The 24049-nt window shown below is 47.3% G+C and overlaps 1 protein-coding gene across 2 annotated transcripts in view; it reads right to left on the reverse strand.

Moving 5' to 3' along the window:
* Window positions 1-24049, reverse strand: part of LOC106575569 (interleukin-1 receptor accessory protein-like 1) — a 412584-nt gene that overhangs the window by 1901 nt on the left and 386634 nt on the right. The window contains exons 8-11 of one of the 2 annotated variants that reach the window (XM_045699174.1): window positions 22621-22766; window positions 8397-8540; window positions 3445-3615; window positions 2394-2438 (exon numbers count right to left, since the gene is read on the reverse strand). In XM_045699174.1, the coding sequence (XP_045555130.1) occupies window positions 2394-2438; window positions 3445-3615; window positions 8397-8540; window positions 22621-22766 (506 nt within the window). Of the gene's footprint in view, window positions 1-2393; window positions 2439-3444; window positions 3616-8396; window positions 8544-22620; window positions 22767-24049 lie in introns of both variants that reach the window. The other variant, XM_045699173.1, reaches the window with a different exon arrangement.

The following is a 24049-nucleotide window of genomic DNA, read 5'->3' on the forward strand; positions in this document are numbered from 1 at the left end:
AAACAGAGAGAATGGGAAATAAGTCAACAAACACAAAACACACTGACATCAGACAATACGTTGACCTATCAGACCCCATAAACACACTGACATCAGACAATACGTTGACCTATCAGACCCCATAAACACACTGACATCAGACAATACGTTGACCTATCAGACCCCATAAACACACTGACATCAGACAATACGTTGACCTATCAGACCCCATAAACACACTGACATCAGACAATACGTTGACCTATCAGACCCCATAAACACACTGACATCAGACAATACGTTGACCTATCAGACCCCATAAACACACTGACATCAGACAATACGTTGACCTATCAGACCCCATAAACACACTGACATCAGACAATACGTTGACCTATCAGACCCCATAAACACACTGACATCAGACAATACGTTGACCTATCAGACCCCATAAACACACTGACATCAGACAATACGTTGACCTATCAGACCCCATAAACACACTGACATCAGACAATACGTTGACCTATCAGACCCCATAAACACACTGACATCAGACAATACGTTGACCTATCAGACCCCATAAACACACTGACATCAGACAATACGTTGACCTATCAGACCCCATAGCCTTGTTAAACTGTATGTTCTAAACTGCTGATCTAATGGCTATTAGAGACCTACTGAGTCACAATAACTTCATAGTGATAACAATATGAGAGAAATTGATCTGTGGGTAGGTGTGTGTGTGTGTGTGTGTTTTGTGTGTGTGTGAGGGAGTGAGAGAGAGAGAGACAGCTAGTGTCTTGTTTGTGTGTGTGTGTGTATATCTACTATGTGTTTGTGTGTGTGTGTGTGTGTGTGTGTGTGTGTAGGGATACACACTATACAAACGGCCCTTTCTAAACACAGTGTTTCTCATTTGTAACAGTATAAATCACAGAGCCAAATGTAGCCATTGTGCGTGTGCCCTACATGCCGCCAGAAGAGCAGAGACTGCTAAAGCCTGCTGTTAGTGAGGCTGCTGGGGTCCTGTCAGAAACAAAGACTCTTCCACTACAGGTTGACAGGATTAACTAAGCTTCCCTTTCTAATCAAAGAGCCCCTACTGTGAGAGGTGCTGCTCTCTGAGCCAACAGGGCTGGCCATCTCTCTCTCTCTCTCTCTCTCTCTGTCGCTCTCTCTCTCTGTCGCTCTCTCTCTCTCTCTCTCTCTCTCTCTCTCTCTCGCTCTCTCTCTCTCTCTCTCTCTCTCCCTCCCTCTTTCTCCCTCTCTCCCTCTCTCCCTCACTCCTTCTCACTCACTCCATCTCCTTGTGCACCCCTCTACATCTCCCTCACCCTCCGTCTCTCTCCTTCTTGTCTCCCTCCAACCCTTGGGGAAGTTAAAACTCAAAAGGGCTTTTCTCTTTTATGCCTTATGCTCAGCTGAGCCCCTGGGGATAGAGGAGAGCAGGCGAGCAGGCTGATTAGCAGGAGCATGGAGAACAAAGCCCTCTCATCACCTCACTATGATAAGTCAGTCTGGATGTTCTCTGTAATTGGACTTTAATGCTGGCAAACACAAGACCCCTTTCCACCCTCTTTACTATCTCTCTCTCTGCTTCTCTGCCTCTCTCTCTCTGCTTCTCTGTCTCTCTCTCTTTGCTTCTCTGCTTCTCTGCCTCTCTCTGCTTCTGTCGCTCTCTGCTTCTCTGCTTCTCTCTCTCTCTGCTTCTCTGTCTCTCTCTCTCTCTCTGCTTCTCTGTCTCTCTCTCTGACTCTGCTCCTCTGCTCCTCTCTGTCTCTGCTTCTATGTCTCTCTGCTTCTCTGTCTGTCTCTGTCTCTCTCTGTTTCTCTGTCTCTCTCTGCTTCTCTGTCTCTGTCTGTCTCTGCTTCTCTGTCTCTGTCTGTCTCTGCTTCTCTGTCTCTGTCTGTCTCTGTCTGTCTCTGCTTCTCTGTCTCTGTCTGTCTCTGTCTGTCTCTGTCTGTCTCTGTCTGTCTCTGCTTCTCTGTCGCTGCCTCTCTCTGTCTCTGTCTCTGCCTCTCTCTGTCTCTGCCTCTCTCCATCTCTCTCAATCTCTCTCTGTCTCTGTCTCTCTCTGTCTCTGTCTCTTTCTGCTTCTCTGTCTCTGTCTCTCTCTAAGCCTCTTTCCTCTCTGATGATCTTTCTAGAGTAGCACGGTTGGTGTGGCTGGGTGTGGCTGGTTGTGGCTGGTTGTGGCTGGTTGTGGCTGGGTGTGGCTGGGTGTGGCTGGGTGTGGCTGGTTGTGGCTGGGCGTGGCTGGGTGAGGCTGGGTGTGGCCGGGTGCGGCCGGGTGCGGCTGGGTGTGGCTGGGTGAGGCTGGGTGATTGTGGTTAGTTGTGGCTGGTTGTGCCTTGTTGTGGTTAGTTGCTGACACAGTAGTGGTAAGTGGCTGGGGGAATGAGAGTACCTCTAAGGAGTCTTGAATCGTCCTGGAAATGATCATTGGTGAAACCTAAACATAAACAGTTCAACATTCAAAAGGTGTGATCAGGTAGACTTGCAGAAAGGCATCAGAGGAAGTTAGAGTCAGGGGACTTAAATAAGTTACTTAGATAAACTGTGACTAGTTTCTCTCAACTCACTAAAACACGTTTATCCCAGTTTAATATGGGAGTTGTGGCATCAGGACCAAAGGAGCCTGTCAGTTTACATACTATGTATTACATTGTAATAGATGCATTTTAAACAATTCATTGGCTATGAAGACCTCTATTTCCATTGATTACTTTATACTCAAAACTTTCAACATAGCATATATTTTCAGTGAAACAAATAGATTTATTTGCATCAGAATTTTTTTTGTTAATTTGCCTGGAGACAATTCCATTGACTTATGAGGTCTTAGAGAAGAACAAATGTCCTTAGAAGGTGTGTATTTTAGCCCTGGGTTTGTGCCACGGATCCCCTATTAACACAGTCCCCCGGACAACACAAACATTTAAGTCAAACTGACTCTATTCGTAACATCGACACAAACTGAACAATGTGACAGACAAGAACGTGACACAAATGAGCAAAAACAAAGAAAAGTATTCTCACTGAGAGTAATGGAATAGTATCAGTGAAGCATTATCATCCAATATCATGACCCTATCACAGGTGCCAAGTGTAAATCTGAATTACAAGCAAACTAAACTGCAGTCAACATGATTGGTTGTTAGACAGCGATCATAAAGATATGATTAAGACTGGATCAATGCAATATAATCACAAAGTTGATTATTACCCACTAATTACACGTTTTCAGCTGTACCACAGACAACTCAAAATCAGCAGCTGAAGGCTACATGCTGCTACGTTGTAATTCACAGGTTAAAGTGACAGTTTACTCCAAAATCAACGTTTGTCAGATGTTTACAGTAAGATGGTAGAATGTGTCACGTGATATGTACACAACACAACGACAACATTAGAAACAGAATTAAACAGGAAATTAACCAAAAAAGTACAAAACTTACTTCCGGTTGGGATCAAGTCCCTGTCTGGAATGAACAGTTTATACCCATAATGCCTCTCCAGGACGTCGGGTAGGATCTCCAGGGCGAAGCGTTCCTCCTCACGCGTCTCCTGACTCCACTGGTCCGGGTCCACTTTGGTGTATGACAGATAGGCATCATAGTCCTTATTATCTACAGGAGTAACATACAGACCAGTCCATTACTACACTATAGATGATATTAGTAACATACAGACCAGTCCATTACTACACTATAGAGGATATTAGTAACATACAGACCAGTCCATTACTACACTATAGAGGATATTAGTAACATACAGACCAGTCCATTAGACTCAATATGGCTTCAGACTCTATTGGGCTTCAGACTCTATTGGGCTTCAGATTATATTGGGCTTCAGACTCTATTAGGCTTCAGAGTCAATAGGGTTTCTGACTCAATAGGGCTTCAGACTCAATAGGGCTTCAGACTCTATTGGGCTTCAGACTCAAAAGGGTTTCTGACTCAATAGGGCTTCAGACTCAATAGGGCTTCAGAATCAATAGGGCTTCAGTCTCTATTGGGCTTCAGAGTCAATAGGGCTTCAGTCTCAATAGGGCTTCAGAATCAATAGGGCTTCAGTCTCTATTGGGCTTCAGAGTCAATAGGGCTTCAGTCTCTATTGGGCTTCAGACTCTATTGGGCTTCAGAGTCTATTGGGCTTCAGAGTCAATAGGGCTTCAGACTCTATTGGGCTTCAGACTCTATTGTGCTTCAGACTCTATTGGGATTCAGACTATATTGGGCTTCAGACTATATTGGGCTTCAGACACAATAGGGCTTCAGAGTCAATAGGGGTTCAGAGTCAATAGGGTTTCAGTCTCTACTGGGCTTCAGAGTCAATAGGGCTTCAGACTCTATTGGGCTTCAGAGTCAATATGGCTTCAGACTCTATTGGGCTTCAGAGTCAATAGGGCTTCAGTCTCTATTGGGCTTTAGTCTCTATTGGGCTTCAGACTCAATAGGGCTTCAGATTATATTGGGCTTCAGACTATATTGGGCTTCAGACACAAAAGGGCCTCAGACTCAATAGGGCTTCAGACGCAGTAGGGCTTCAGACTCAATAGGGCTTCAGACTCAATAGTGCTTCATATTATATTGGGCTTCAGACTATATTGGGCTTCAGACACAATAGGGTTTCAGATTATATTGGGCTTCAGACTATATTGGGCTTCAGACACAATAGGGCTTCAGACTCAGTAGGGTTTCTGACTCAACAGGGCGTCAGACTCAATAGGGCTTCAGACTCAATAGGGCTTCAGACTCAATAGGGCTTCAGACTCAATAGTGCTTCAGATTATATTGGGCTTCAGACTATATTGGGCTTCAGACACAATAGGGTTTCAGATTATATTGGGCTTCAGACTATATTGGGCTTCAGACACAATAGGGCTTCAGACTCAGTAGGTTTTCTGACTCAACAGGGCTTCAGACTCAATAGGGCTTCAGACTCAATAGGGCTTCAGACTCAATAGGGCTTCAGACTCAATAGGGCTTCAGAGTCAATAGGACTTCAGACTCTATTGGGTTTCAGAGTCAATAGGGCTTCAGAGTCAATAGGGCTTCAGAGTCAATAGGCTTTCAGAGTCAATAGGGCTTCAGACTCTATAGGGCTTCAGAGTCAATAGGGCTTCAGACTCTATAGGGCTTCAGAGTCAATAGGGCTTCAGAGTCAATAGGTCTTCAGAGTCAATAGGGCTTCAGAGTCAATAGGGCTTCAGTTTCAATAGGGCTTCTGTTTCAACAGGGCTTCTGACCCAATAGGGCTTCTGGACTTCTCATGTCTGCATTGTTTATTTTTCATTTTCACATGACACACACATCACACATCACACACCACAACCGAACCCATGTCATCATAAGTAGGGCAACTTTTCATTGGTCTGTTTCTCCTGGTCAGGTCACATGGTCAGGGATCGATAACCATGACAGCTTTGCAGACTATCAACGTGGTGAAGAGGTCCAGTATTTTAGCTCTCTCTGCATAGCAGAACAGCAGGAAGAAACATGACACCTGCGTCACTCTGACTGACCTTACTGCCAGCTTCCACTCCTCTGGGTACATTTTATTACAATCCAGACTCTTTTGCCAAACAATGTCACTGTGTTCACTGTGACTGGGCTGAGGTAGGAAACTGAACGCTTCCCTAGGCACAAAATGGCTCCGACCCATCCTTTATCCGCACGGCAGCCAGGCACATGAAGAATATGATTGATGCTGGATTTGAAAGGATTAAACGGCGAGGAGAAAAGCCCAACATGGGAGGTGATAGCGGTAATGTTTTCCCCGTGCAGGAGAGAGAGGAGAGGAGCGGCTCCGGCCTCGGCGCACTTCAACGAGACACAAAGCAATGAAATCTGCTGCGGCAACGAGCCAGAGGAAGTGGAATAAAGGGAGAGACACAAGAGAAGAGAGGGATTCCCCAGGGACGAGAGACAACACAGGGGTCTCTCTCTCTCTCTCTCTCTCTCTCTGGTAAACTCATTAGAGAGGGGTTTAAACCTCTCTTATTACCACAGGTAAAGGGATAATCCACAGACTGCCATCCTTCAGATCATTGTACCTGCTGAAGGGGAGCTGTTAGACCAGGATGGGCTTCCGACAACACAGAGAGTAGAGGAGAGGAGGAGCGATGAGGAAGAGAGGTGGGGAAAGGAGAGGAGGAGATATGAGGAGGAGGAGAGGAGGAGATGAGGGGAGGAGGGGAGAGGGGAGAAGAGAAGCGAGGAGAGGAGGGGAGAGGACAGGAAGAGAGGAGGAGAGGAGAGATGAAGCAAGGAAGAGAGGAGTGGAGAAGAGAAGAGAGGAGGGGAGGGGACAATAAAAGAAAAGAGAGGAGAGGAGAGAAGTGGGAGATAAGAGGAGAGAACAGGAGGAATCCAAACCTATATAAAAATCTCTTTCTATACAGTAAAGTGAAACGGCCCCTTTAAGAGAGAAACGCATGTAGGTAGATCAGAATCTATTTCAGTAGAACTGAATCACTCATATCTGAGTGGTTACTGTGTGAGGGAGTGGGAGAGAGAGAGAGAGAGAGAGAGAGAGAGAGAGAGAGAGAGAGAGAAAGATAGAGATAGAGATAGCGATAGAGAGCAGGTATGGGTGAGATTCGGAGGTAGAATAAGCAGTGACTCCTTCCTCTTCCTCCTCTCCTTCCTCTCTGAGGTCCAATGAGGCGAACTTAAGAAGGCTGAGAAGGGGAACTGTTTCCGTCCCGCGTGTTCCACCACCCTCAGCATCCATCCATCCCACTCTCTGACTCTGAAGTAAAAAGCCATGACTGATGCACACATAGCTTACATCCATCCATAGCTGTGGCTGCATATGCATACTGGCAGGACCACAGAGAGTGAGAGAACTTTTGAACTCGCTATTAAAAAAAGTGTTCAGGGACTGAGCAGGAACCTCTGGGCTCCTTCCAGATTGTTCTGAATAGAATGCAACCTACATCGTTAGCCGTGAAAGCTAAAGAACTGCAGGGGGAGTTGGGCTCATTAGCATTCCTACATAAGTTACGTTTATTATAAGACATAAGGTATTTGTTATCTTTATGTTAAGTCATTGCTTATCCCTAAGCGATGATCAAGTTCAACCTACTGCATGATTTAAATAAAGTCAAAGTTAAATCATATACAGTATTATATGCAAATGAGGGTTACGTTCATGTCACAACTCGGCAAGCTCATGCATCTGTAAAGTGTGGGTGGTCGTTATGCAAGACAACCCCGGCAAACACCCATACGAACGGAGACTTAAAACCGCTTTTAACCGAACCTGATCATTCTGGTGCTGTCAGTCAGACACAGAGAAGAGAGAGGAGAAAAAAGGATTTTCCTGAATGGCTTGTGATGGTGATGAAGTAGAAGTCCTTGTGGCCAATGAAAGAAGAGCTTGAGGGGTGAGGGGGGAATACAATCCAGGGAAGGAGTAATCACCCAGTCCTGAGCGTTAAATAGAAAGTATGTGTCTCTCCATCGTCCCTCCTGGGAGCCACGGCCATGGGCAACACTATGTGGCTTATTGAAACTGATCCCTTTAAACAGAGAGCAAATTGAAAATCTCTTTCCCTCTCCTCTCTGCTCACTCGGGTGGCACAATTAAAGGAGACAATTGCTGTTTAGCATTAGGTTTAAAGCTCTGGCTCTCTTTTCTCTCCTCTGTGGCGCCTTGAAACCATCTATTACTTCAAAGCCCCCCACTTCTGTCCCAAAGCCCAACACAGTACAGGCCTGGTAATGACTTTCATAGACATGTCTGATGCCTCAACCATCCAGGCAATGTGATTGGTGGAAAACAGAGGGCTGGGGGAGGAAAAGAGCAAAGCGGAGGCAACCTTTCTGGGCTAATGACACTCTCCAGTCTCCACACAGCGTCCTTCAGACACCCCAAAAGTAATCTTGTTCACTGAATTCATTGTAGCCCTAGCCCTCCACTTGAAAGACTCATTAAGGGAAATCAAATGAAACCGCCAGACCAGATTGATGAATACTCCTCCTTAACTCATTCACTATTCAGCCACACAATTAGAATTTATTGCGGTTCAATTTAGAACCCTTAAGTTCTTATTTCTATCTCAAGATAGGATTTGTAGAAAAACACATTTTCCTACTTTTAAATCCTCTTTCGAGCAATGTCCCGAACAAAATATTATGTGAAACCACATGAAACAAGACAGATAAATGGTCTAAATGTCCTGAGTATTACCCTAGTCCCTTTTGGTGACGCCGAAACATAGATCCTAAAAGGTTCTACCTGGAATCAAAAAGGGTTCTACATGGAACCAAAAAGGATTTTCCTATGGGGACAGCTGAAGAACCATTTTAGAACCCTTTTTTCTAAGAGTGCACTGTAGACTTCATTCAGGGTTTATAATGGGTGCTGTTGGTCCTAGTGTGAGTTGAGAGTATCTCACCTCCGTCGATATCCTCGCTGCCAAAATGGTTCCTGTAGAAGAGCATGAGCTCCATCTTGTAGCACTTGTAGAGGGTCACGAGGCAGATCAACAACAACAAGATGGCCCCCAAGCCTCCCGCCAGCTCCACTGTGTACATAAGCTCTGCTGTGAGAGAAGGGAGGGAGAGAGAGAGAGAGAGAGGGGGAGGGAGGGAGGAAGAAAGAAAGAGAGGAAGAAAAAGAGATAGAGAAGACGATAATGTTTACTTCGTTAATCTTTCTTTATCAAATCCAAAAAGCAAGCACACTCACCAAATACATCCTCAAACACAGCATGATGTCACTGCTTATTGTCTCTGGATACTTCATTAGCACAGAAGCTACATAACATGATTTAGAACATGAGGGAGATCAAGCCAGACTCCAGCTAGCTGCTAGCATGCTAACAGGGTTCCTAGCTACCACTCCCATTGATTTACCTTCAACTATGCTTATGCTAAGCTAAGCTAAACAACCCAAATTTTCAACTGTTCCTTAGGTAGCCCCCCCACCCCACAAAAATTATACTTTGCGTGAACTACTTCTCCTAAGACGGCCTCTATTTGGTGTTTAGACCTCGGCAACGCACCAGCACAGGTCAGCCATAGCCTGGAGGCCCCAGCTATAGTACACGACTGGCCAGGAACTGATGGTGACCTCCCGTTGACAAGGGAAGCTCCATTAAAGATGTGAGTGTAACGCTGTAAGGGCACCAAACCAAGCAAGCCAAGTCATTAGAGCAGTAATATAATATAGACTGGCACATGGCTGTGTCCCGCATGGCACCCTAGTCCCTATATAGTGCACTACCTTTGACCAGGGCCTATAGGGCTCTGGTCAAAAGTCATGACCTATGTGAGGAAGAGGGCGCCATTTGAGACGCAGCCTCAGAGAGAGATGGAGTGAACTCTTTTACCCCCTCAGCCATCCATCATCCTCCCAGAGCTGACAGGATCTCCCAGGACCATCAACAGTAAACTCCACGAGACACTGATCTCAGTAAATACACCCCACCACAACTCTGTCTGTCTGAAAGCCTGAGTGTCGAGGTAACTCAGGCACAATGCTATCCTTCCCGGGTTCCATTTAGAATCCTATAGTACTGTACATTGAGGCTGCGGCAGTGTATGGTAGTGGAGTGGCTTCATACTGTAGGTTTAGTGGAGGGGTGGGCACTGCAAGGCTCTGGTTCTGCTGATTTCCGTCCTTATCTTTTAACTAGGGACTGAGTTCTGCTGCCAGTTGTGTGGACTGCTAACATGAAAGCTGTCTACTAAATTTATACATTTTCAGATCAATGTGTAGTGTTTTCCTAAGTTCTGGGGGATCAAACCCTTTTGGGTTCAATAAGAAAGCAAAGAGCCATGGTCGGCAAATCCTCACTCTTCAACGCTTTTTAGGCCATAAGATCTACATTTTTCTGAGACATAACAAGGACAATGATGTTTTCATCTCAGTCAATAACCACAAGGACCTGAAGAGACCTTCGCTAGCCAAACAGTACACCACAACAATACACAGAGATACAGTTATTATTCTGGTCCCTAGAAGCAGTTGAGATTCTTTTCATCTTGTTGTCTCAAATCCCCCTTCTTAAAAAGACTCCTTCTGAGAATATCTATAGCAATGGCCTTTCATTTCAAAAATTTCAAAGATACATTTTAGCTTTAAAAACATTCACTGGACTGAGACAGCCATCTCTGTAAACCACCCAGGGTTGTGAACATGAGACCCATCAAGATCTTTTATAATAAGAATAAGAGATAACGAATAGACCCAGGTCACAAGCGATCCATTTTCATCATTTGAACACTGCAGAAGTGTTGTTTTGGTGTGAGACAGCCATCAATGGTACGCCAAAAGTGTTTTTTTGGTGTGAGACAGCCATCAATGGTACGCCAAAAGTGTTTTTTTGGTGTGAGACAGCCATCAATGGTACGCCAGAAGTGTTTTTTTTGGTGTGAGACAGCCATCAATGCTACGCCAGAAGTGTTTTTTTGGTGTGAGACAGCCATCAATGGTACGCCAGAAGTGTTTTTTTGGTGTGAGACAGCCATCAATGGTACGCCAGAAGTGTTTTTTTGGTGTGAGACAGCCATCAATGCTACGCCAGAAGTGTTTTTTTGGTGTGAGACAGCCATCAATGGTACGCCAGAAGTGTTTTTTTGGTGTGAGACAGCCATCAATGGTACGCCAGAAGTGTTTTTTTGGTGTGAGACAGCCATCAATGCTACGCCAGAAGTGTTTTTTTGGTGTGAGACAGCCATCAATGGTACGCCAGAAGTGTTTTGGTGTTAGTCAGCCATAGGGCTGTGGCGGTCATGAAATTATGACAGCTGGTGATTGTCAAGCAAATAACTGTCATTCTCACGGTAATTGACCGTTAATTAAAATAAACACATTTAGCATCTCCTGGCTTCCACACATAGCCTACAAGTCACTGATGCATACCTTTGGAACATCTACATTTAAAAAAGTCAAATAAATCCATATAATATAGCTTACACCTTTACAATAAATCCATTATTTATTTTAGACAGGTCTAAAGAAGCATGATATGAAGAAAATGTCATCTATTTGAGAAGAACAGAATAGCATACTCTGAGTTGTCCTTATGGTAGGTCCTGATCTGGCTATGCCAAATGGCTGTGGGCTACCCTAGTTAAGATTTGCTTAGAATTACGTGGCATTATTTTATAGTATGAAGAATACAATTGAACATAGCTGAATAAAATAGAAAATATATTTTCTCCAAACGATTTGAGGGAGTGCACACATGCGGCTATTCTGTGTTGAGCAGTTAACAAAGAAACAAGTACTCCTACAGTTATGCTTCATTTACAGTTATTAATGTAAATTGTTGTTCTACAAATGTTGGGCTATATATTTTGATGTTTAATTCATTGTAAGGCTGCATGATGCAACTCTAATGATGATTTGAAAAAAGTTGCTTGAAAGGCATGAGCTCTGCTTTGTTTTTGTGCAGGCTGTACACACTACATCAGTCACTCATTCACAATTTGACAAGCATTTCACGGCGGCATCCCTTTTGTGTGGCCGTAATGTACCCTAAAATAATCCATGCCTTTTGCAGCCAGTGGCCATTGTGCCCTTCCCCCTGCGCTCCAAATTACCTCTCAATCACATGGATCTCAATCACATGATCGGGTCTTTCTCAGAGGCTACAAGTGAAGGCGGACCCATCGGGGACGCAACTGTGCGTGTCCTTATCCAATTCCGAGGTGCATATTGAAGATATTGGAAGAACTGTCCACAGGCATTGTTTCTTATGCTGGGCATCATTCACAGGTGATAATATATAATTCACAAGTGATAGGCTAATATTGTCACCCATCACACTATTCTTGATTTAATCTGGTCTTTACATATACTAAATAATATATGTGTGACATTTGTTTTGATTTGGAATGGACCATTATCATGCACGTATCTCGAAACAGGGGCAGCGTGAAAAAATACATGTCATCTATGTACTGAAATAGCAAATGGAGGAAGCTTTTCCCGTGGACCATTTTCATGCCAGCCAGGTAGGCTATACTCCTATTGTAAAGAGTAGCAATGTGCTTAATATTAGGAAAGTTGAGAAATAAAGATAGTAGGCCTAGCCTATAGAAAGTTGATGGGATCCTCCTCTTTTTAATAGAGGCCATCACTCTGTTTTCTCACGCAATTGCATAGCCAATAGAAATGTTGGGCAACATAAGCTCATGGGCTCTCATGAAGTGTTTGATTACATTTTAGATTACATTTGCATTGATTTCAGAGTGATTCGAGGGACAATAGAGTGCTGAGTACCAGGCAGTTAGTAAGTTTGGTAGGATACTAATGACCAACAGCAGCATCAGAGCTTGGAGAAGCCTAATTACCGTGACCTACATGGAATTTGACTCGTAATCGCAGGTGTGGTGGTGACCGTATGGTCACCGCAACAGCCCTAGTCAGCCATCAGAGTGGTAAGCCAGAAGTGTTTTTTTTAGACAGCTATCAGAGTGGTAAGCCAGAAGTGTTTTTTTTAGACAGCCATCAGAGTGGTAAACCAGAAGTGTTTTTTTAGACAGCCATCAGAGTGGTAAACCAGAAGTGTTTTTTTAAACAGCCATCAGAGTGGTAAAACAGAAGTGTTATTGGTGTTAGACAGCCATCAGAGTGGTAAACCAGAAGTGGTTTTTTAGACAGCCATCAGAGTGGTAAAACAGAAGTGTTATTGGTGTTAGACAGCCATCAGAGTGGTAAACCAGAAGTGGTTTTTTAGACAGCCATCAGAGTGGTAAACCAGAAGTGTTTTTTTTAGAAAGCCATCAGAGTGGTAAGCCAGAAGTGTTTTTTTTAGACAGCCATCAGAGTGGTAAACCAGAAGTGTTTTTTTAGAAAGCCATCAGAGTGGTAAACCAGAAGTGTTATTGGTGTTAGACAGCCATCATAGGGGTAAACCAGAAGTGTTTTTTTAGACAGCCATTAGAGTGGTAAACCAGAAGTGTTTTTTTAGACAGCCATCAGAGTGGTAAACCAGAAGTGTGTGTGTGTGTGTGTGTGTGTGTGTGTGTGTGTGTGTGTGTGTGTGTGTGTGTGTGTGTGTGTGTGTGTGTGTGTGTGTGTGTGTGTGTGTGTGTGTGTGTGAGAGAAGGCTTTCTGAGTGGTAGTGTTTCATGGTAGTCTCTGTATGGTTTTCAATGATAACTTATAGTGTGTATTGTTGTAATGGTTGTGGAAGTGTGTGTGTGTTCCTGTGTGTGTGTGTGTGTGTGTGTGTGTGTGTGTGTGTGTGTGTGTGTGTGTGTGTGTGTGTGTGTGTGTGTGTGTGTGTGTGTGTGTGTGTGTGTGTGTGTGTGTCTGTGTGTGCGTGCGTGCGGGCGTGCGTGTGTGTTAAAAATCATGATTTAAGTAAATACATTTTGCTTCTTACGTAAGTGTTGCGGTTTTCTCAGCGGCCGTAAAAGTGGTGAATATATTTACATAGTAAGTTATTTCCTCTTTTAAGCTTGCAGCTTTTGAGAAAGCTTTGATGGCATCCCAGTTCCATTTCATTTGGTATATTAAAGGATTTCTACAGAGAATAAACTGCACGAGATTAGGCTGGCCATTTGGATTGAAACATCAAATCACTTTCCCTTGTGTTCCACTCGGAAGACCAAGCTAGACCAAGGTTCACTTGGATGGTTGTTTGTGATGTTTATTGATGATTGAATCTAAACCCTGGTGATCTTTAGGTCTCCGAAATGTAGAACGAAAAGCACAAGTGAGAAGAAGTCCAAAATAGTTGCACCAGTCTGATGTCATGCCAATTAAGCATTATTTTTGCATTGGACACACAGGCGCACACACACACACACACACACACACACACACACACACACACACACACACACACACACACACACACACACACACACACACACACACACACACACACACACACACACGCACACACGTACACATGTGCACACACACACACACACACACACACACGCACACACGTACACATGTGCACACACACACACACACACGTACACATGTGCACACACGTACACATGTGCACACACACACACACACACACACACACACACACACACACACACACACACACATGATGAAACAAATCCAGGCTAATGCATTTGATGTTACAATAAACACAACACCACCTTATCTCTGTCCAATCAGCACGCTCTTTACTGCAGCCTGACCAGCCAATCAGCTGTGTCTCATCAGTGCTTTGAAAGTATGCAAACTTGAGGATTTGGGTCACCCTGTTCTTTCTGGGTATGTGTCCTGTTGATAACACAAGTCTCTGCTGGGGAACAAGGGAGTCCTTCTCCTTAAAAGCGAGAGAAAGAAGGAGAGGGATAAAGGAAGATAGACACCCCTCTACCGAGATATGAAAATAGGACAGCTAATTAGAGGACGCTATCTGAATTAAAGAAGAAAGCAGTCTTTGAAGATGCTTGTCTGATTTCCTACCTGTTACATTTTTCACTTCATTTGTTTAGGAATTCTTCCATGTGATTATCTGTGCCATGCCCAAAATAATGGTCCTCTCAAACCAGGACTCTTCAGTGTGTGTGTGTGTGTGCAAGCGTTTGTTTGGACTAGCGCTTGTGAGTCTGATTGCATGTCAGTCTGTCTCTCTGTGTCAAATCATCTTTATGTAAACATATACACCGTCTATGAACGGTCTCTTTCATGTGGCGTGGTCGCTCGATCCCTCCGATGTCAACAACTACAGACCAGTATCCCTTCTTTCTTTTCTCTCCAAAACTCTTGAACGTGCCGTCCTTGGCCAGCTCTCCTGCTATCTCTCCCAGAATGACCTTCTTGATCCTAATCAGTCAGGTTTCAAGACTGGGCATTCAACTGAGACTGCTCTTCTCTGTGTCACGGAGGCTCTCCGCACTGCTAAAGCTAACTCTCTCTCCTCTGCTCTCATCCTTCTAGACCTATCTGCTGCCTTTGATACTGTGAACCATCAGATCCTCCTCTCCACCCTCTCCGAGTTGGGCATCTCCGGCGCGGCCCACGCTTGGATTGCGTCCTACCTGACAGGTCGCTCCTACCAGGTGGCGTGGCGAAAATCTGTCTCCGCACCATGCGCTGTCACCACTGGTGTCCCCCAGGGCTCTGTTCTAGGCCCTCTCCTATTCTCGCTATACACCAAGTCACTTGGCTCTGTCATATCCTCACATGGTCTCTCCTATCATTGCTATGCAGACGACACACAATTAATCTTCTCCTTTCCCCCTTCTGATAACCAGGCGGCGAATCGCATCTCTGCATGTCTGTCAGACATATCAGTGTGGATGACGGATCACCACCTCAAGCTGAACCTCGGCAAGACGGAGCTGCTCTTCCTCCCGGGGAAGGACTGCCCGTTCCATGATCTCGCCATCACGGTTGACAACTCCCTTGTGTCCTCCTCCCAGAGTGCTAAGAACCTTGGCGTGATCCTGGACAACACCCTGTCGTTCTCCACTAACATCAAGGCGGTGACCCGATCCTGTAGGTTCATGCTCTACAACATTCGCAGAGTACGACCCTGCCTCACACAGGAAGCGGCGCAGGTCCTAATCCAGGCACTTGTCATCTCCCGTCTGGAGATGACAAGTGAGATGCATCCGCTACAAGACCATGGTGATTGCCTACAGAGCTGTGAAGGGAACGGCACCTCCATACCTTCAGGCTCTGATCAGGCCCTACACCCAAACAAGGGCACTGCGTTCATCCACCTCTGGACTGCTGGCCCCCCTACCTCTGAGGAAGCACAGTTCCCGCTCAGCCCAGTCAAAACTGTTCGCTGCTCTGGCACCCCAATGGTGGAACAAGCTCCCTCACGACGCCAGGACAGCGGAGTCAATCACCACCTTCCGGAGACACCTGAAACCCCACCTCTTTAAGGAATACCTAGGATAGGATAAAGTAATCCTTCTAACCCCCACCCCCCCTTAAAAGATTTAGATGCACTATTGTAAAGTGGTTGTTCCACTGGATATCATAAGGTGAATGCACCAATTTGTAAGTCGCTCTGGATAAGAGCGTCTGCTAAATGACTTAAATGTAATGTAATGTAAATGTAGATAAAGAATCAGACCAAGTTGTTATGCTGGGCTTTTATCCTACTTATTTAGTTATTATGCTGCTGGGCCAATTGATGTGCTGTGGCTTGTGGGGAGATGGAGCTGATTGTAAATCGTCCTTGCTCCTGTAATGTAAGCACTTGGTGCCTGGCCATCGGTCTCTCTCTCTCTCTTTCTCTCTCTCTCTCTCTCTCTCTCTCTCTCTCTCTCTCTCTCTCTCTCTCTCTCTCTCTCTCTCTCTCTCTCTCTCTCTCTCTCTCTCTCTCAGTTCTTTTGATAATTGTTTTCTTTATTACATCCTCTGGCATTGCTGCTCTAATAACTTATTAATGGCAGCCGTTCAGCCTCGGTCGGTGTCGGTGCATTCAGTTTGGCCTGGAAGATGACACTGGCCCTCACTGATTTATTAGCATAGGCTGTACAAGGTGAGAATAATTTACTCTGTTTGAGGTGCTAAATTGTGGCAATGGGTGCATGAAATGTGACAGAAAATTACAGAGAGCTCGAGCCAGGAGAGGAGAGGAGCACTCGGGGCAGGGAGGAAGAAAACAAGCCAGCGGACCTTGGCTTTAATGGACATTGTTTCAGTGTGTTTTGATGCACCACCGAGGCTCGCGACCTTGAGACAACGACGACGGATGGATAGAAAGGCTGCTATTTTCATCATTTTAATCCATGGGTTTTATTGAGAGATTTGTCAGGTTTGACAACATTTGTTGTCGATTTGTCACTGGCTGCTTAATCTTTATTCAGAGTGGCAAAAATGGCTTCCTTGTTGTTGTGGTTGTTTTCTGGCAGGGTCATAAAGTCAATAGTGACAACAACCTTGGACCTCTACATGGCTTGTTTTATACTACATTGACTTTTGGCTCTATTCAACAGTGATTCAGAGGTCTACAACTCAGGCCCGTGAGTAGAAGGACCATGGAACCCAAATCATTCCTAAATCTGAAGGATTTACTTGAACTAGTCCCACAGAGAAGGCCTCCCCAGTGAAATCACCTATTATAATGGATGCTTTCATCCAGTACCCAGCAGACAAATAAGGTACCCTTTGTCCTCCTAATGATGAAATCAATCCATCGTCCTCCGCCTCTCTCCCCTGGAGATGCAGCACAGGGCAGCCAACACGCTCCACAACTCAACACCCTCCACACCTTCAACACCCTCCACACCTCCATACCCTCCACACCTCCACACCCTCCACACCACACCCACAACCCACATGTCAGCGACAAATCCCGATGGCAGCCGTCCCTCCAAACACACTAGCCCTGTGAGGAGGAGGTGGGGGGGAAACAAGATGAATGGAGAGGTGCCCAATAGCTCTGTCAAATCTATCGTTGTGTAAGTGAGGCACAGTCCCCGACTGCCGGGAGATCATCTGTCTTAATCTCTGGGTGGAGAGCGTCAGGATGTGGGCTGTGGGCGCCAGGCAGAGAAGAATGGACCTCTTTAGTGTAATCTCTGACACCTGACCGACGGTGCGCTGATACACGGGGACAAGATCTTTGATTCAACCAGGAGATGGAGGGGAGAGAGGAAGAGAGAAGGAGAGGAAGGAAGAGAAGAGAGGGAAGGAGGCCTCAGCTGGAGGACGAACAGTTGATTTAGAGGGGGTGGGGAGGTGGAGGTAGAGGGAAGAGGAGGTAGAGGATGAGGGGTAGGGGAGGTAGAGGGAAGAGGAGGTAGAGGCTGAGGGGTGGGGAGGTGGAGGAAGAGGGAAGAGGAGGTAGAGGCTGAGGGGGTGGGGAGGTGGAGGAAGAGGGAAGTGGAGGTAGAGGATGAGGGGGTGGGGAGGTGGAGGAAGAGGGAAGAGGAGGTAGAGGCTGAAGGGGTGATGAGGTAGAGGAAGAGGGAAGAGGAGGTAAAGGATGGGGGTGGGGAGGTGGAGGAAGAGGGAAGTGGAGGTAGAGGATGAGGAAAGAGGAGGTAGAGGATGGGGGTGGGGAGGTGGAGGAAGAGGGAAGTGGAGGTAGAGGATGAGGGAAGAGGAGGTAGAGGATGAGGAATGAGAAGGTAGAGGAAAGAGGAGGTAGAGGATGGGGGGGTGATGAGGTAGAGGAAGAGGGAAGAGAAGGTAGAGGATGGGGGGTGGGGAGGTTAGAGGAAGAGGAAGAGGAAAGAGGAGGTAGAGGATGAGGGAGTGGGGAGGTATAGGAAGAGGGAAGGGAAGGTAGAGGATGAGGGGGTGGGGAGATATTGGAAGAGGGAAGAGGAGGTAGGGGATGAGGGTGTGGGGAGGTATAGGAAGAGGGAAGAGGAGGTAGAGGATGAGGGGGTGGGGAGGAAGAGGAAGAGGGAAGAGGAGGTAGGGGATGAGGGGGTGGGGAGTTAGAGGAAGAGCGAATAGCGAAGAGGAGGTAGAGGATGAGGGGGTGGGGAGGAAGAGAAAGAGGGAAGAGGAGGTAGAGGATGAGGGAGTGGGGAGGTGGTACGTTGTTGAAGGTTTTGTCTGGACCAGGGGTTATAACGCAGAGCTTGATGGTTGTTTGGTTCTGGTGACATCACCCTTTATCATGTCGGCTGTCTAGTGGACGGCTTGTGACATCACCCTTTATCATGTTGGCTGTCTGGTGGACGGCTTGTGACATCACCCTTTATCATGTTGGTTGTCTGGTGGATGGGTTGTGACATCACCCTTTATCATGTTGGCTGTCTGGTGGAAGGCTTGTGACATCATCCTTTATCATGTTGGCTGTCTGGTGGATGGGTTGTGACATCACCCTTTATCATGTTGGCTGTCTGGTGGATGGGTTGTGACATCACCCTTTATCATGTTGGCTGTCTGGTGGATGGGTTGTGTTGTGGTGTTGAGGGATCAGGCCCTGTCTGGTAGATATCTTGTGTTGTGGTGTTGGGGGTCCAGGCCCTGTCTGGTGGATATCTTGTGTTGTGGTGTTGGGGGATCAGGCCCTGTCTGGTGGATATCTTGTGTTGTGGTGTTGGGGGATCAGGGCCTGTCTGGTGGATAGCTTTGTTGTGGTGTTGGGGGATCAGGCCCTGTCTGGTGGATATCTTGTGTTGTGGTGTTGGGGGACCAGGCCCTGTCTGGTAGATAGCTTTGTTGTGGTGTTGGGGGATCAGGCCCTGTCTGGTGGATAGCTTGTGTTGTGGTGTTGGGGGATCAGGCCCTGTCTGGTAGATATCTTTGTTGTGGTGTTGGGGGACCAGGCCCTGTCTGGTGGATAGCTTTGTTGTCACACCCTGACCTGAGGGAGAGGGTTTGTTTCTCTATGTGGTTAGGTCAGGGAGTGGGGTGGGCATTCTATGTTTTGTATTTCTTTGTGTTGGGCCGAGTATGGTTCCTAACCAGAGGCGGCTTGTCACGACTCCCACCAAAGGTGGCGCCCCCTCCTGCTTGGGTGGCGCTCGGCGGTCGTCGTCACCGGCCTACTAGCTGCCACTGATTCCTTTTTTGTTTTCCCCCTTTCTGTTATTGTTTGCACCTGTCCGTAGTTGGGTTGATTAGCGGGGCTATATGAGCTAGCTGGCCCGCCTGCTCTTTGTGCGGGATTGTTTCCTCTGTGTGTTGCGTGGGTAAGCGCTGTCTGTATTTTGCGCTAGTGCATCGTGTTGCGCTCACTGTATTTTGTCCCCTGTGTTTGGGGCACTTTAATTTGGTGTGCGCTAAGTTCGCATGTTGGGTTGGCAGGTGTTTTGCTTTTCGAGCATTAAAAGCTATAACCCTTCTCGCTGCTTCCTGCGTTTGTTTCCTCCTCCACTACGCCCGAGCCTTACACAGCTGTCTATCGTTGCCTCTGATTTGGAAGCATACTTAGGCAGCCTTTTTTCCACCTGTGTTTGTGGGATCTTATTTTTGTATTGCTTTGTGTGCCTACAGAACGTGACGGTCGTATTTTCTTTGTTCATTACTTTTATCGTGTTCTGAGTAAATAAATCACGAGATGAACATATTCCACGCTGCACCTTGATCGACTCCTTTCGACGAACGTTACAGAAGATCCCACCACAAAAAGACCAAGCAGCGTGGGCAGGATGACTGGACCTGGGAGGAGATCCTGGATGTGGCAGGACCTTGGACAAGGCTGGGAGAGTATCGCCGCCCGCCGGAGGAGATAGAGGCAGCGAAGGCGGAACAGCGATACTGGGAAGAACGGCTAGGCAAGCAACAGGAGGCCGAGAGGCAGCGCCCCAATTTTTTCTGGGGGGGCACACGGGTAGATTGGCTAAGGCAGTTTTAAGACCTGAGCCAACTCCCCGTGATTACCGTGGGGAGCGAGTGACCGAGCAAGCACCGTGTTATGCGGTGATACTCACTGTGTCGCCAGTGCGCACTCACAGCCCGGTGCGCTCGGTGCAAGCTCCTCATCGTTGCTGTGCTAGAGTTGGCCGTCAGCCAGGAAGAAGTGCGCCGGCTCAGCGTATCTGGTCTCCAGTGCGTCTCTACGGCCCAGGTTATCCTGCGCCTGCTCTACGCACGGTAGCCCCCGTTCACCAGCGCAGCACAGTCTGTCCTGTACCAGCGCCCCGTCCTTGCTGGGCTACAATGACCATCCAGCCAGGACAGGGTGTGCCAGCCCTGAGCTCCAGACCTCCGGTGCACCTCCACGGCCCAGTGTTCCCTGTACCTGCTCTGCACACCCAGTCTCCTGTGTGTCTCCCCAGTCCGGTGAGACCGGTTCTAGCTCCACGTAGGAAGCCTCCAGTGATGATCAATGGTCCGAAGCCTCCAGTGATAATCAATGGCAAGGAAGCCTCCAGTGATGATCCATGGCCCGGAGCCTGTAGTGATGATCCATGGCACGAAGCCTCCAGTGATGATCCATGGCCCGGAGCCTGTAGGGGTGATCCATGGCACGAAGCCTCCAGTGATTATCCATGGCCCGGAGCCTCCAGTGATGAATCATGGCACAAAGCCTCCAGTGATGATCCATGGCGCGGAACCAGTAGAAATGATCCATGGCACGGAGCATGCAGCGAAGGTCCCCAGTCCGGAACCTACAGAGACGCTCTCCAGTCCGGAGCCTCCAGCGACGCTCTCCAGTCCGGAGCCTCCAGCGACGCTCTCCAGTCCGGAGCCTCCAGCGACGCTCCCGTGTCCAGAGCCTCCAGCGACGCTCCCCAGTCCGGAGTCTCCAGCGACGCTCCCCAGTCCGGAATCTCCAGCGACGCTCCCCAGTCCGGAGCCTCCAGCGACGGTCTGCAGCCCGGAGTCTTCAGCGGCAGTCTGCAGCCCGGAGTCTTCAACGGCGGTCGGCAGTTCAGAGCCTCCGGCGCTGATCCACGGTCTGGTTCCTCCGGCGACACAGAAGCGGGGGGGATCAGTGGGCGGTGTGGGGGCTACGCCCCGAACCAGAGCCGCCGCCAAGAATAGATGCCCACCTGGACCCTCCCCTATAGGTTCAGGTTGGCGGCCGGGAGTCCGCACCTTTGGGGGGGGGGACTGTCACGCCCTGACCTGAGAGAGAGGGTTTGTTTCTCTATGTGGTTAGGTCAGGGTGTGGGGTGGGCATTCTATGTTTTGTATTTCTTTGTGTTGGGCCGAGTATGGTTCCTAACCAGAGGCAGCTGTCTATCGTTGTCTCAGATTAGGAACCATACTTAGGCAGCCTTTTTTCCACCTGTGTTTGTGGGATCTTATTTTTGTATTGCTTTGTGTGCCTACAGAACGTGACGGTCGTATTTTCTTTGTTCATTACTTTTATCGTGTTCTGAGTAAATAAATCACGAGATGAACATATTCCACGCTGCACCTTGGTCGACTCCTTTTGACAAACGTTACAGTTGTGGTGTTGGGGGATCAGGCCCCATCTGGTAGATATCTTGTGTTGTGGTGTTGGGGGATCAGGCCCTGTCTGTTAAATAGCTTTGTTGTGGTGTTGGGGGATCAGGCCCTGTCAGGTAGATATATTGTGTTGTGGTGTTGGGGGACCAGGCCCTGTCTGGTAGATATATTGTGTTGTGGTGTTGGGGGATCAGGCCCTGTCTGGTGGATAGCTTGTGTTGTGGTGTTGGGGGACCAGGCCCTCTCTGGTAGATATATTGTGTTGTGGTGTTGGGGGACCAGGCCCTGTCTGGTAGATAGCTTTGTTTTGGTGTTGGGGGACCAGGCCCTGTCTGGTAGATAGCTTTGTTTTGGTGTTGGGGGATCAGGCCCTTTCTGGTGGATAGCTTGTGTTGTGGAGTTGGGGGATCAGGCCTTGTCTGGTAGATATCTTGTGTTGTGGTGTTGTGAGATTGGGCCGTGCTCTGGAATGAGGCTAATGCTGTCACCATGGTGATGGATGGAGATGCATTGAGTCCAGGCCCTGCTCTGGTAGACATTAGTCAGCCAATGGGCTCTGACCACCAAGATTTGAAAGGATGCAACGTGTCTAGAAAAACAGACAGAGATGAACCCTGTCCCTCTGCTGCTTCTCTGAATTGGCAACAAGATAACAGCTGTCTATCTATCGGTCTCCAGCCCTGAAAACACATTTCAATGTTTGACGTTGATGTGACATTAAGCGGGTATCTAAAAAATGAAACAGACAGAATAACCTTTAGATAATTATGGTTTTAAGTGAAAACTCAGCTTTCTTTGGCAATATCTTCTCCAAACCAACTCTCAGTAGAATGCTGTTGTGTGTGTGTGTGTGTGTCTGTGTGTCCTACCTCTCTTTGTTATCTGGATGTTGGCCTGCCGTCTGCCGTTGCCATTCTCCACGAAGCAGGAGTAGTTCCCCAGATCAGCCTCCTCCACCGAGTCAATGGTCAGGGTGATAGACACCTCCTGCTCTCCCAGGTGCTCCCGGATCAGCCTGCAGAGAAGAAAAGGGAAGAGGAGAAGAGAGAATAGGAGAGGAGAGGAGAAGAGAGGAGAGGAGAACATAGAGAAGAGGGGAGGAGAAGGCGAGAAGAGAGGAGAGGAGAAGAGAGAAGAGGAGAGGAGAGAAGAAGAGAGGAGAGGAGAACATAGAGAAGAGGGGAGGAGAAGGGAGAAGAGAGGAGAGAAGAGGAGAGGAGAGAAGAAGAGAGGAGAGGAGAACATACAGAAGAGGGGAGGAGAAGAGAGAAGAGGAGAGGAGAAGAGAGAAGGGAGAAGAGAGGAGGGAGAACAGAGAAGAGAAAGTCTCTGTGAGGATTCTGTCTGTGATTGATTGACAATTACCAAGCATTATCCCCCTCACTGTGACTTGATTACCCAGGAGGGCTGCTTGGGGGGCAGATTAGCGAGGATGCTAATTTCACTGGAGACGTGACGTGACTTGACATGAATTGGCCTTGATACAGATTGTGGACAGAACAGCAGTAAAAGCATCACCACAAGTGGTGGTACACTTTACAAACCATGGATGACCGTAATAACACAAAGACAGCATACATTAAAAACTTGGAAGTGGTCAGTCATAATTTCTACAGACTTTATGGTAATTTCATTGAAAGTCAACACCATTGTTTCAGCTCGCACAGTGTTGTAAGATAACTAGCTAAATAATGAGGTTGAAAAAGTAGCTTTTTATAGCGGCATGCTGCTATGGAAACGGAGGAATGGCAGAGAAAAACAATATGAGTTAAAAAGTAAATGAATCTCTCCTGCTAGGCACACACAGAGCAGACGGAACAAATGGAAAAATAATGATCTCTATTCTTTAGCGTTTACAGATATCGGCCGCCATTCTGTCTCTTTTATGACAACTGTACGAATGTCGCTTGCTGTTGTTCTCCTCTCCCTTGGGGACACATGAATGTGGTTCAGAACAATCAATCACATTTCTCCTCTTCAGCATGTCGGGGAAGGATGGGGGAAGTACATCAGGTCAATTACAGAGTGCAGTACAGATGGTGGAAGTGGAAGGCAGACTGACATGGGGAATCTAGTAATTACAGTTGTGGTAATGCTCTTAGCCGTCCAACACCCAACTGCTTCTAACTGAGGCTCCATGAAGGAGATAAGGTGGCAAGACCTGTTGGAGTAGGGGAGGAGGAGGAGGAGGTGGAGGAGGGAGGGAAGAGGTGGAGGAAGGGGGGAGGAGGAGGTTAGGAGGAGGTTGGTGGGAGGAGGGGGAGGAAGTGGAGAGGAGGTGCGGAGGGGAGAAGAGGA

The sequence above is a fragment of the Salmo salar genome, chromosome ssa17 (assembly GCF_905237065.1).
Source record: "Salmo salar chromosome ssa17, Ssal_v3.1, whole genome shotgun sequence".
Lineage (NCBI taxonomy): Eukaryota > Metazoa > Chordata > Actinopteri > Salmoniformes > Salmonidae > Salmo > Salmo salar.